Source organism: Emys orbicularis, chromosome 1, assembly GCF_028017835.1.
Source record: "Emys orbicularis isolate rEmyOrb1 chromosome 1, rEmyOrb1.hap1, whole genome shotgun sequence".
In the NCBI taxonomy this organism is placed as follows: domain Eukaryota; kingdom Metazoa; phylum Chordata; order Testudines; family Emydidae; genus Emys; species Emys orbicularis.
In genome coordinates, this window is record NC_088683.1 from 199,764,598 (window position 1) to 199,777,367 (window position 12,770).

Genomic DNA, 12,770 nt, shown 5'->3' on the forward strand with positions numbered 1-12,770 from the left:
AATACATAGTACATAACAATAAATTTAAAAAAATTCCATGGTGCCATTTTCTTTGCCTCTTTTCTCCAGCTCAGAGCCGAAATTTGGCAAGTTGCAGCCAATGGGCCAAATTCTACCCCCTTACAGTGGTGTGAATCCAGAGTTGTTATGTTGTCTTCAGTGGAATTACTGCAGACTCACCCTGGTGTAACTCAGTTTAATTTGACCCAATAGGTTTTATGGAGAGAACGACTTGATTTGAGCAAGTCAATGTGCATTTGGAAAATGATCCTTACATTTAGACATAAGATTAAAAAAATTGAAACAGGACATATTAAAAATAATGAAACATTCCTTTCACGCCAGCAGAATCCAAAGTTGTAACTACAATTGAAAATCATCTTCACGGGTGCAACCCAAATTCTCATTAGAAACATAGCACTGCACACCTCCGAAGTGCTGTAAAACTCAACTGAGCTCATATGAGTTGCTCTGTATCAACTGTCTCTGATAACAGATCTACAGCTTAATCCACATGAATGCAGTTTTATTCTTTCCCAGCAAATGAAAACCAAATGGCATTATATCTTTGAGAATGAGAAATGAGCATTATTGGTGGTTTTTTTCCCTCTTACCTGTTTAAGGATTTCTGCTGCTGTTTCATGTGAGCAATCAAATATCACATAGAACTCCTTGCCTTTCTTCATCTCCTTGAGTAAAGGCCTGGCATCTTTATTCCCAGAGGGCAACTGACGGATTTTGATTTTAATGTTATATCTAGAAGGGGCTTTGATGAGCTCTTGCAGGCGAATTAGACCTAGAAAATGACAACCAATCATACAGTTGACTGTTCTGTGAAATGAGTATTTATTGCCACTTACTCAATCTCTTATCATTCGCAATATATTTCAAGCTGCCACCTATCTAAAGGTTAAGCTATTAACTTCTCATTTGTCATCTTTCTTGCTGGTGTAGTTTATGCAGCTGTTTTACCTTTGTGGGCATATTTACTTTGGAAAAATAAACACTACAAATAGGTTTGAATTTTTCTAAGATGTAATTCTTTCTCCCCAGCCTCTAATCATAAACATCAATGTTAAACAAAGCAAACCTGGAATTGTGTAAACCTCTTGTAAATGTTCCTTTATAACTTCAAAAGTGAGCAAATAATAAAGCAAGTTCCGGCAATAAGCATATCCGCCATAGTTCACTTACAATCCAGTAGATTAGGATGAGTGGCACTTACCAATATTTATTTATTATTTATAGGCATTTCAGTGCTGCTTGTCACTCTAGTGCCAGAGTACCTTGCAATACCTTTGAAGTAGGGAATTATCGTTCATTATATTTTTTGGAGAAAGTGAGGCATAGTGAAGTTAAGTGTCTTGTATAATAAGATCACACAGGAAGAGAGGGCCTGGGAGTGACCGTGGAACTGCAGATCAGAAGGAGAGTTAGCATAATGGTGTGAAAACCATGGCAGGGGCTATCTACCTCAGGAGCTAATCCTCAGAGTGACCAGGAGAAGGCACCAGACCAGTGGTGAGTGGTGCACCTAGGATTGCCACCTTTCCAATTGTGGGTAACCAGACCCCAGAGGCCCCACACCTGAGGTTCTGTCTCAGCTTTGCCTCTTCCCTCTTCACCCACCACTAGATAAAATAATCCCAGACATCAGGGCTTGTCAAATGACACCCAGACACACAAGCTGAAACCTGGGTTGTCTGGGTGAAAACGGGATGGGTGGCAACCCTAAGTCTCGGTGACAGAATAAACAGAATAAAAGCAAGAGATACCTACTAAGAAAAGCTAACAAATAGTAATTATGAAAATGAACACCGCAGTAGGCCAGTGTGAGGTGGCACATTTAATTTACTTTGTGTTTGAACCTACTTGGCTGAATAATCCTCTAGTATAAGCGCTATACTAATACAAGGCAAACTATAAGATAAAGCACCACTTTGTCCTCTGATGTTAACTTATGATTGCTACATTGCATGGTGCTGGCTTTCACTCAAGAGCTCACACTTACATTGGAACAAATGCCTTTTTCCCTGCTGTACTGGTTCTGTGCTTTTCAGGGTTTTTTTTTAAGCATCAACAGTCAATATAACCATTATGAGTATTCAAATGGAAATCATCGTACACACGGTCAGAGACCACAGGCTGGCTTCCAGCCAGGCTTCTAGATTCATTGTTATAAGAATGGAGCACAGGCTTCTGAAACTGACTAACAAGCAGGGGAGTTTATGTAATTTGGCTGTAAACTTGTAGTTTGTCTCAAGCGTTCAAGTATTTTGTGGCAAACTGATGCTTCAGCCACTGGGACCAAAATGATTTTAACAAAGAAAAATTGAGATTCATAAAAAATCATTTCTGGTGCATCGACAGCTTCGTACCAACAGTAATACCTGAGCTCAAACATTATTGCTTTGTTTAAATGTGTTCTGTAGCAACAGGAATTATACTACAGTTGTAGGTGAACTGTAGGAGCAAGAATGGGATTTGCTGGAGAAAATGACTCCATATTGCAGGGATGGAGGAAAACAGCCCAGCTCCCTCAGAATGTATGGTGGAAAATGTAGGCTCCCACTGATGTCTGTGGTCTTTCTAATGTAAAAGCAGAGTAAAAACCAGAACAAAAATGTATTTCATCCCTGACCTCCCCCACCCAGGTTTCTAGGAGCGGTAGCTAAGTATTCTGGGCCAAATGAAAGGGCAAGGTGCAGCTGCAGGGGAACAAAGAAACTGAAGAAGCACTTATGTCTGAAAGCAGCTACTATTTTAAGAACAGCCAAAACTCCACAAACAGTGACTGGAAGTAATCAACAGCAAAGAGAAATATCTTTAGAAAGAAAAGTGTGTGAGAGAAGTTACACTTTCTCCCCCCACCTCAAAACCTAGAATATCATCAAATTGTGATGGTATTCAATTCTCAGCTTCAAAAACTGAAGTGTATTAGCTGGGCAAATGCAGCACTTAGAATTTCAGGCTCTGTCTCTTTTGTGGTAATATCTCAAAAGCTCAATCTGCATTTGGAAAATGTTAACAAATTAGCAATCAGGGCTGGTGGTGGTGGTGAAATGGAGCCAGGGTCTGTGGTTCTATACCATATAAGAAATGATGGGTAAGGTGGGGGTAGGTGATGAATAGTGAAGGGAAAAAAGTGAAATGTGGTATAAACCTGATGTGGAGTCAATGGAAGGATGCAAAGAGGGGTAATATCATAGTCAAAGCAATGATCCAGAAAAATGATTTTTGCAGCAACATTTTGAATGGATTTAGGTAGGAAAGATGGTGCTTGATAATACCAGACAAGAAGAGGATGCAGTAGTCAAGATATGAAATAATGAGGACCCAGAGGAGAATTTTAGCTATGTGGATTAAGAAAGGCCATATCTTAAAGATATTGTGTGTAATTCCAAGGGATGGAAATTATATCCTGAACAGTTGCATTCTTAATTTCTTTCATGGATTCATATACTCATTTATCAGAACATTTGAGTAGTATTTTTTACCCCATGGCTATTTGAAATATAGTAGAACCTTTGCTGAAAACGGGAGGAATTAACACACAATAGGGTATTAATTCAAAAGTCAGTACAAATATTTCAGGAGTATTGAGGAAGGAGGCTCTGTATCTTGCACCTAAAATTCACTGAGAAGTTTGATAGAAGTTGAGTGTTGAACTCTGGAATTTGGCATTCGATTCATAGGATGATGTTTGTATGTGTCTAGTTGACTAAAAGGACTAGCTGATTTTTTTTTTTAATTAAAATTGTATTAGAATGTGAAAGTAGCAGGTGCTATGCTGTAGTTACTGCTGAAGAGACACTGTTTTTATAAACCCTTGGAGTGCATAATTTTCTGAATAAATCACCTCTTGGTTGAAATTTCACACACTCGTTCTTTGACCACCTGGTTTATGGTTGTTTGAACACAGGAAAATTATTTAATTAGATTTAAACAGTAGAAAAGAGGAGATAAAGCTCATATAAAAAGCTTTAGGCACCCTGACAATTAATTACTCTTAGAGCAATATAACAATGATCCCCCCAGGAGAATTAGAAAATCATAGCTGGAGAAGGCAAACTCAACCCACCAGCAGCATATACATTAGTAAATGATAGCAATTTGATTGTATGTATCATGGTGTGGGTCTTCTTTCATTTACCTCCACCTCCAAAAAAATTGAGTTATTTGACCTCAACCTTTTTCTAAATCAGATTTGTTTAAAAATTTCAAACATACCATAGCCTTATTCTTTATTGAGGAAATATGCTCTGATATTTTTGAAAAGAAAAAATCTTTAGAAATAACAAAATTTTCTTTTATAAATATGTGGGTGCTAATAAGGCAAATGCATGTTACAGTAGGGGTCTACTATTGACCACCAAATCAATAGGAGGAGTAGGTGAATGTGAGGTATTTCTAGAACAAATAACAGAAATATCCAGAAGAAAAGAGCTGGTAGTAATGGGGGACTTTAACTACCTAGAGATGAACTACCCAGGCATCTGTTTGAAAAGTAATTTGGCAAAACACAAAGCGTCTAAGTTCTTGGATGGTATGGGGGACAGCCTCTTGTTTCAGAAGGTGGAGGAAGTAACCGGGGGAGAGCCATTTTAGACTTGATTCTGACTAACGGGGAGGAATTGGTTGCAAATCTGAAGACTGAAGGCAATTTGGGTGAAAGTGATCATGAAATGATAAAGGAAGGAGTGTGATCAACAGAGTGAAGGTAGTGGACTTCAAAAAAGCAGATTTTCAAAACTGTATAGAACTGATAGGTAAGATCCCATGGAAAGAAAATCTAGGGCAGTGCTTTTCAAAGCCGGTCCGCCGTTTGTTCAGGGAAAGCCCCTGGCGGTCCGGGCCGGTTTGTTTACCTGCCGTGTCCGCAGGTTCGGCCAATCGCAGCTCCCACTGGCCGCGGTTTGCTGTCCCAGGCCAATTATAAGGGACATAAAAAGCATTATGAAGAGGTTCTTTAAATATATTAGGAACAAAAGAAAGATGAAGAAAAGTGCAGATCCACTATTTAGCAGGGAAGGAGAGCTGATAACAGATGACATCAAAAATACTGAGCTGTTTAAATCCTATTTTCCTTCCTTCTTTACTAAAAAGATTAATAGTGACCAGATAATAAGGGGGAAGGAATGCAAGCCGGAATAGGGAAAGAACAGATTAAAAATATTTAGATAAACTGAGATATATTCAAGTCAGCATGGCCTGATAAAATTCATCTTAAGGTACTTCAGGAATTAGCTGAAGCAATCTCGGAACTATTATCTTTGGGGAACTCCTAAAGGATGGATGAGGTCCCAAAGGACAGGTGAAGGGCAAACATAGAAACTTTCTTGAAAAAAGAGGACCCGGGGAATTATAGATCAGTCAGCCTAATTTCAATACCTGGAAAGACACTGGAAACAATATTATTAAACAATCACTTTGTAAGTATCTGGAGGATAATAGGGTTATAAAGAATAGCCAACATGGATTTCTCAAGAACAAGTCATTCCAGACTGACTTAATTTCCTCAGGGTCACTGGCCTACTGGACGGGGGGAAGCTGTAGATATATCTTGAATTTAGAAAGGCTTTTGACACAATCCTACATGACATTCTCATAAGCAAACTAAGGAAATGCAAGTCTAGATGAAATGACTATGAGGTAGGTACATAACTGGTTGAAAGACCATACTCTGAAAGACAGAAAAGAGTAGTTATAAATGGTTTGCTGTCAAACTGGGAGGGCATATCTAGTGGGGTCCCAGAGAGGTTTGTCCTGGGTCCAGTACTATTAAATATTTTCATTAATAACTCAGAAAATGGAGTGGAGAGTATGACTATAAAATTTGCAAATTACACCAAGCTCAGAGGGATTACTAGTGCTCTCGAGGACAGGATTAGAATTCAAAATGACCTTGAGAAATTAGAGAACTGGTGTGAATTCAATAAGATGAAATTCAATAAAAACTACAAAGTAATATACTTAAGGAGGAAAAAATCAATTGCACAACTATAAAATGGGCTAAAACTTGCTAGGCAGTCATATTTCAGAAAAGGATCTAGGGTTTAAAATGGATCACAAATATGAGACAACAATATGATTCAGTTGCTAAAAAGTCTAGTTCTGGGTGCCACACTTTAAGAATGAGCTGGACAAATTGAAGAGTCCACAGGACAAGGACAAAAAACATAAAAGGTTTAGAAAACCTGACCTGTGAGGAAAGGTTAAAAAAACTGGACATCTTTACTTTTGAGGAAAAGAAGGCAGAGACACCTCATAACAGTCTTCAGATATGTTAAGGGCTGCTCTAAAGAGGACTGTGATCGATTGTTCTCCATGTCCACTGAAGGTAAGACAAGAAGCAATGGGCCCAATCTGCAGCAAGGGATAATTAAGCCCTGGACTAGGCTTCCAAGGAGGTTGTGGAATTCTGTCATTGGAGATTTTTAATAGATATTGTACCCAACAGGAGGTAATTCTGTTTTGGACCTTATGACAGATAAAGATGAATTCATCACTAGACTGGAAGTTGATGGTTGCCTTGTGGCCTGATTATATTCAGTAAGGGTGAACAAAGGACAGTCTCGACCACTAATATATATATATGCTTCAAAAGGGCTAATTTCCCAAAGGTGAGGAAAATTACACAAAATTGATTGGGAGGATAAATTTAGACAGAAAAATGTGAATGAATATTGGGAGCTCGTTAAGAAGGTTTTACATGACCAAAGAGCCCAGTTTCTCAATCAAGAAAGAGGACAACTTTGGCTAAAAGCCCATTGTGTTTCACTGGCAAAGTGAAGCCAGAAATTAGAACTAAAAAAGCAATATATAGCAAATGGGAAATCAGAAAATAGATAGCAATCACTAAATTAGGAGTTATGACATGCAGAAAGTTGATAAGTAAAGCTAAGGATGTCAGGGGAAAGTCTGTGACTGGCAGGATTAAGGACAATAAGAAGTTTTAAAATTTATATTAGGAAAAAAGAAATCCTAGAAGTGTATAGGCGCATTATTAGATGGAGATGGTAAAATTGTTGATGATGATGTAGAAGAAGCAAAGTTTTCAATAAATACTTTTGTTCTATACTTGGAAAGAAGCAGAATGGTCTACTCATATCACATTATGAAGATGAAGTACTTTCCAATCTATTAGTGATCACCATTTTTAAATCAGCAGGCCCAGATACCTTACATCCCAGAGCTCTAAAAGAGTTGGCTGAGGCAATCTCTGGCTTGCTGGTGTTAATTTTGAATAAATCTTGGGAAAGTGAGTGAATTCCAGAGTAGCCCTAATGTTGTGCCTGTATTCAAATTGGGCAAGCGGGATGACCCAGGTAACTATAGGCTGGTTAGCCCGGCATCAGTTCCAAGCAAAATAATGAAAAGGCTGGTATGGGATTCAATTGATAAAGAATTAAAGGATGGGAATATAATTAATGCCAGTAAACTTGGTTTTATGGAAAATAGGTCTTGTCAAACAGACCAGATTTCATTCTTTGAGGCAATTACGAGATTGGTTGATAAAGATAACTGTAGATATAATATACTTAGACTTTTGTGAAGTGTTTGACTTAGTATCGCATGACTGATTAAGAAATTAGCACAGTACAATATGAATAGAGCATTTGCTGAATGGATAAAGAACTGGCTAACTGACATTTCAAAAAGTAGTTGTGGTTGAGAAATCATCAACAAATGGTGGTGTTTCTAGTGGGGTTCTGCAGGGATCGGTACTAGGTCCAATCCGGAAGTAAATATAAAATCGCTGCTGATGTAATTTGTGAATGACACTAAGACTGGCAGAATGATAAATAATGATGAAGGTGGGGCAGTCATACAGAGCAATCTGGATTACTTGGTAACCTGGGCCTAAACAAACAAATGCAAACAGAAATTATCTACTTTGATCTATTTACTGAACTAATATCGTTAAGGTCCAGTTTTATCTAAAACACGTCATGATTGGTGCTTCAGACTAGGAGCCAGTTCCTCAGCTGGTGTAAAATAGCATAGCTCCATGGAAGAATATTTGAAGAGTTCTGACAAATAAGTAACTGGAGAGACCGTGTAGTAGAGCAATGGATTGGGAGTCAGGAGACCTGGATTCTATTTCCAGGTCAGCCATTAAGCCGCATTAACAACAAGGAGTCCGGTGGCACCTTAAAGACTAACAGATTTATTTGGGCATAAGCTTTCGTGGATAAAAACCTCACTTCTTCAGATGCATGGAGTGAAAATTACAGATGCAGGAATTATATAATGACACATGAAGAGAAGGGAGTTCACAAGTGGAGAACCAGTGTTGACAGGGCCAATTCGATCAGGGTGGATGTACTCCACTCCCAATAATAGATGAGGAGGTGTCAATTCCAGGAGAGGAAAAGCTGCTTTTGTAATGAGCCAGCCACTCCCAGTCCCTATTCAAGCCCAAATTAATGGTGTTAAATTTGCAAATGAATTTTAATTCTGCTGTTTCTCTGTGAAGTCTGTTTCTGAAGTTTTTTTGTTCAAGAATAGTTACTTTTAAATCTGTTATAGAATGTCCAGGGAGATTGAAGTGTTCACCTACTGGCTTTTGTATGTTACCATTCCTGATGTCCGATTTGTGTCCATTTATTCTTTTACGTAGGGACTGTCCGGTTTGGCCAATGTACATGGCAGAGGGGCATTGCTGGCACATGATGGCATATATAACATTAGTAGACATGCAGGTGACTGAGCCCTTGATGGTGTGGCTGATGTGGTTGGGTCCTCTGATGGTGCCTGCTTCTGTAATTTTCACTCCATGCATCTGAAGAAGTGAGTTTTTTTACCCACGAAAGCTTATGCCCAAATAAATCTGTTAGGCTTCAAGGTGCCACTGGACTCCTTGTTGTTTTTGTGGATACAGATTAACACGGCTACCTCCTGACACTATTAAGCCGCATTGTGTTGCTGGGCAAATTACTTAATCACTGTGTGTCTTTGTTCCCTCTCCAACCGTTTGTCTGTCTTGTCCATTTGAAAGAATATAAGCTCTTCAGAGCAGGGACTTACTGTGTGTTTGAACAGTATCTAGCACAATACTAGGTGCAACTGTAATATAAGTAAGACTAAAAGTGCTCTTAATGTACACTTAATTTCTAAGAAAAAATGAGGTTTGCTGTTTTCCTGCAGCTTTAGTAAGTTTTTCTTTTTATAGTGTAGTAATTTTAAAAAAAAAACGAGCCAAGCAGTATTATTCCCGCTCAGAATCCAAATGTGGCGTCTTTTATTGATCATACTTGACTTGTTTGCTCTGCCGACTCCCATTTAATGTCATGATTGATTATTCATTTACATTGTAAATATCTCTGCAGATGAAATCTCTTTAACATTAATCATCTCTGGAACATAAGTAAGCAACACTTAAATGTTTTTAATGCTAATTGGATAATACATTGCTAGATTGAAACATAAATTTACATTTATATATCCATAAATATATTTTGACATCTTGTCCTATGAATCCAACAAAATGCTGCTGAGCTACAATAACCTTACTGGGAATGAAAATGACCACTACAGTGAACCCAGTCTGTTTTCCCCTCTTTGTGTACTCTCGCCCACTGGATACATTCTGTAAGAATACTCATGTTGAGATCTGCAATGTGATCTGAAATAAGAATTTTGTCCTTTGTATTGCCACTGATAGTACAGAAATCAAGATAAAAGTATGGTTCTTAAAACTCCAGATGTGGTTAGCAAGGATTCTGTGTTCATGACATACATTTTATAATAGAAGTTATCAGTTTTGAGCATCCCATTTAAAGGCTTTGTGGTCGATAGTAAGATACTTGGATTGTACAGAATGAGGGTAGATAATCAAGTATCAAAGGATCTATTTAGACACCACTTGAATGCCTGTATAGAGGTGTGAAAGCCCCACTATCTTTCTATGGGAACTCAAGAGACAATAGGAAAAGAAAAAAATTAAGTCTCATATAGTCAGCAGTGCAATACCACATTTGGGAGGGGAGGATTATGACGGATGACTGATGAGAGTTTCAAAATTGCTTAGTGTTAGGCTATGTCTTCACTGCAAAAGAGATGGGATATTTTAAAACTGTGGGATAACTAATGTACATTAACTATTCCACTGTAACAATCCTAGTGGAAACAAGGCAGTGTGGTTTTACTGAGAGGTAAACTAGGTGAAGTCAATGCTATACACCAACCTATGGCTGATCTCACCTATGGTAGTTTACCTCAGAATAAAAATACAGTGCCCTGTCTCCACTCGGATTTTAGAGTGATAGCCAACGCTGGTTAGCTATCCTGCTATAAAAGCAATAATTTCTGGCAGTGAAGACGAAGCCTTAGCATAACTGTGCCATTGATGTTGGAGTTAGACTAACATGGAGCACTTTTTTAAAATCCCACCCTAAAGTTGTAAGCTTAATACCTTGACCCTGGGGTGGCAGGGACTGTGTTGCTAAAGTCTCCACCCTCCTCCTGCTGTGTTATAAGAAGCAGTTCACATGAATTCCAGAGAGACAGGGATGTATCCAGGGTTCCTGGGTGCTGGTAGTGGACTCAGCCCTGAAGCATTTTCTTAGCCAAAGCTCTTAACTAATGTAACTTAGAGGTTTTTGACTGAATAAAGACTTTAAAATGGGATTACTTTCAACTGGCTGTTGGAAGCTGAGGCGATGCAACTTCAGCCTTGATATTTTTTGGTTTGTTTGTTTTTTTGCTTACATTGAGAAGAGTGTATATGAGTGTGTGCTGCATTTGTCTAAAATGCAAGTGTGATTTAGTCAGCTCAGTTCCCCTGGCCTCTGCATTGTTTTTGGAAGCATGGTAAAGAATCGCCTTTGTGATTTATGGGTGTTGCCCTTAAATGTCATTTCATCTGAGTCTCTGGGGTGCCCTATGAAAAAAATGTGTCTGTATCCCTTTTTGCTTGGAGTTCCTATGTTTTGCGATCTGACAGTTTGCAAATTTCTATAAGCTGTAAATGGAATGTTGCATATACACTTTTCCTGCAACAGGTAGGTTGCAGACCCTGAACTTGAAGCCTGTGTCTGCACTGTAGTTGAGACTATGCCTGCTCAGAGGCAGATTAGGGGTTTGTGGGGCCCTGGGCCAGTGCAAGTGGGGGCCCCTCCCTACCCTTTCCGCCTGCAGTCCCCTCCACCCCCACCCCTGATGCTCCTGCTGGGGAAATGGGGTCAGGGTGGAGTGGGTGGGTACACAGGGGTGCCCATTTTTCCAGGGCCCTCCCAATTGGTTTTAGATTTTGCCAACCTGGTGGCTAACATATGCCACAGTGGTCTGAATGGGTTGATAATCAGTGTCAACTGCAAATCCAGTCTCTTTCAAATATTCAAAAATTCCTAAATAGTATCCAGGGAAAATTCCTAGTCTTCCACCACCTTTGGAAACATTTCACCATGTTCCCAGGAAGGCAAAAGTTTCCCCAAATCTCTTGCTTCACTGAACAAAAGGATACATGCTAGTGATACTGCTCTTATATGGTATCCCAGTGCAGGGCCGCCCAGAAGATTCAGGGGGCCTGGGGCAAAGCAATTTCGGGGGGCCCCTTCCATTAAAAAAAAGTTGCAATACTATAGTAACATGTATTTGGAAATGTAAAAAATAACCAGTGAAATACATTCAAAAATTAATTTGTAATAATTTGAAAATACACTAAATACATTATTTAAAAACATTAAATGCTTTAATGGTATGTATACATTTGCAATTACGTAATGGGCTGTTGCTGGGTGATGGTGATGGTTGGTGCCAATGGGCTGTCGCTGCCTGGGGGTGGTGCTGCTGTTGCCCAGGGCTGGGTGGGGAGCTGGGCTCTGGGTTGAGGGGTGCCCGGCTCACAGGGGCTGGGCTCAGGGATGTGGGGGGGATGGGGTCAGGGGGGTGTCCGGCTCAGAGGGGCTGGGCTCGGAGCTGGGGGTCAGGGCTGTGAGGAGGATGGGGTCGGGGGGGGTACCTGGCTCAGAGGGGCTGGGCTCAGAGCTGGGGGTCTAGGCTGTGGGGGGGATGGGGTCGGGGGGGTGCTCGGCTCAGAGGGGCTGGGCTCGGAGCTGGGGGTCAGGGCTGTGAGGGGGATGGGGTCGGGGGGTGTCCAGTTCAGAGGGGCTGGGCTTGGAGCTGGGGGTCTGGGCTGTGGTGGGGATGGGGTCGGGGGGGTGTTCAGGTCGGAGGGGCTGGGCTCGGAGCTGGGGGTCAGGGCTGTGAGGGGGATGGGGTTGGGGGGGTGCCCGGCTCAGAGGGGCTGGGCTCGGAGCTGGGGCTCAGGGCTGTGAGAAGGATGGGGTCAGGGGGTGTCCGGCTCAGAGGGGCTGGGCTCGGAGCTGGGGGTCAGGGCTGTGGGGGATGGGGTCGGGGGTGGTGCCCGGCTCAGAGCGGCTTACCATGCTGCTTACCCCCTCTCCCAGAGCCTCAGCGCGCCGCGTCCAGGAGCGGCCCCAGACAGCGCTGGAGCTACGGCGCTGCAGCGCGCCAGGGCCGCTCCTGGATGCGGCGCGCTGAGGCGCCGGGGGATGGGGGAAGCCGGAGGCGGGGGGGAGCCTCCGACATACTCATGGGGGCCCTTGCGGGGCCCGGGGCCTGGGGCAAATTGCCCCACTTGCCCCCCCCCGGCGGCCCTGTCCCAGTGTACAGCAATGAAAGTGTCATCCATTAACCCCATTGTGCACGTGGGGAAGGGGGCTTCACCACAAAAGGAATATGTTCATCTGTATTTCATTCCCAGGGGAGCAGCATCAGCAGCAACTGGAGAACTCACAGCCTGG

General features: G+C 41.4%; 1 protein-coding gene across 1 annotated transcript in view; it reads right to left on the minus strand.

Annotated features, from left to right (window-relative positions):
• The window catches only part of GRIK1 (glutamate ionotropic receptor kainate type subunit 1), a 228,129-nt gene that overhangs the window by 105,700 nt on the left and 109,659 nt on the right, over nt 1–12,770 (minus strand). The window contains exon 4 of the mRNA XM_065423354.1: nt 615–796. Within this exon, the coding sequence (XP_065279426.1) occupies nt 615–796 (182 nt within the window). The remainder of the gene's footprint in view (nt 1–614; nt 797–12,770) is intronic.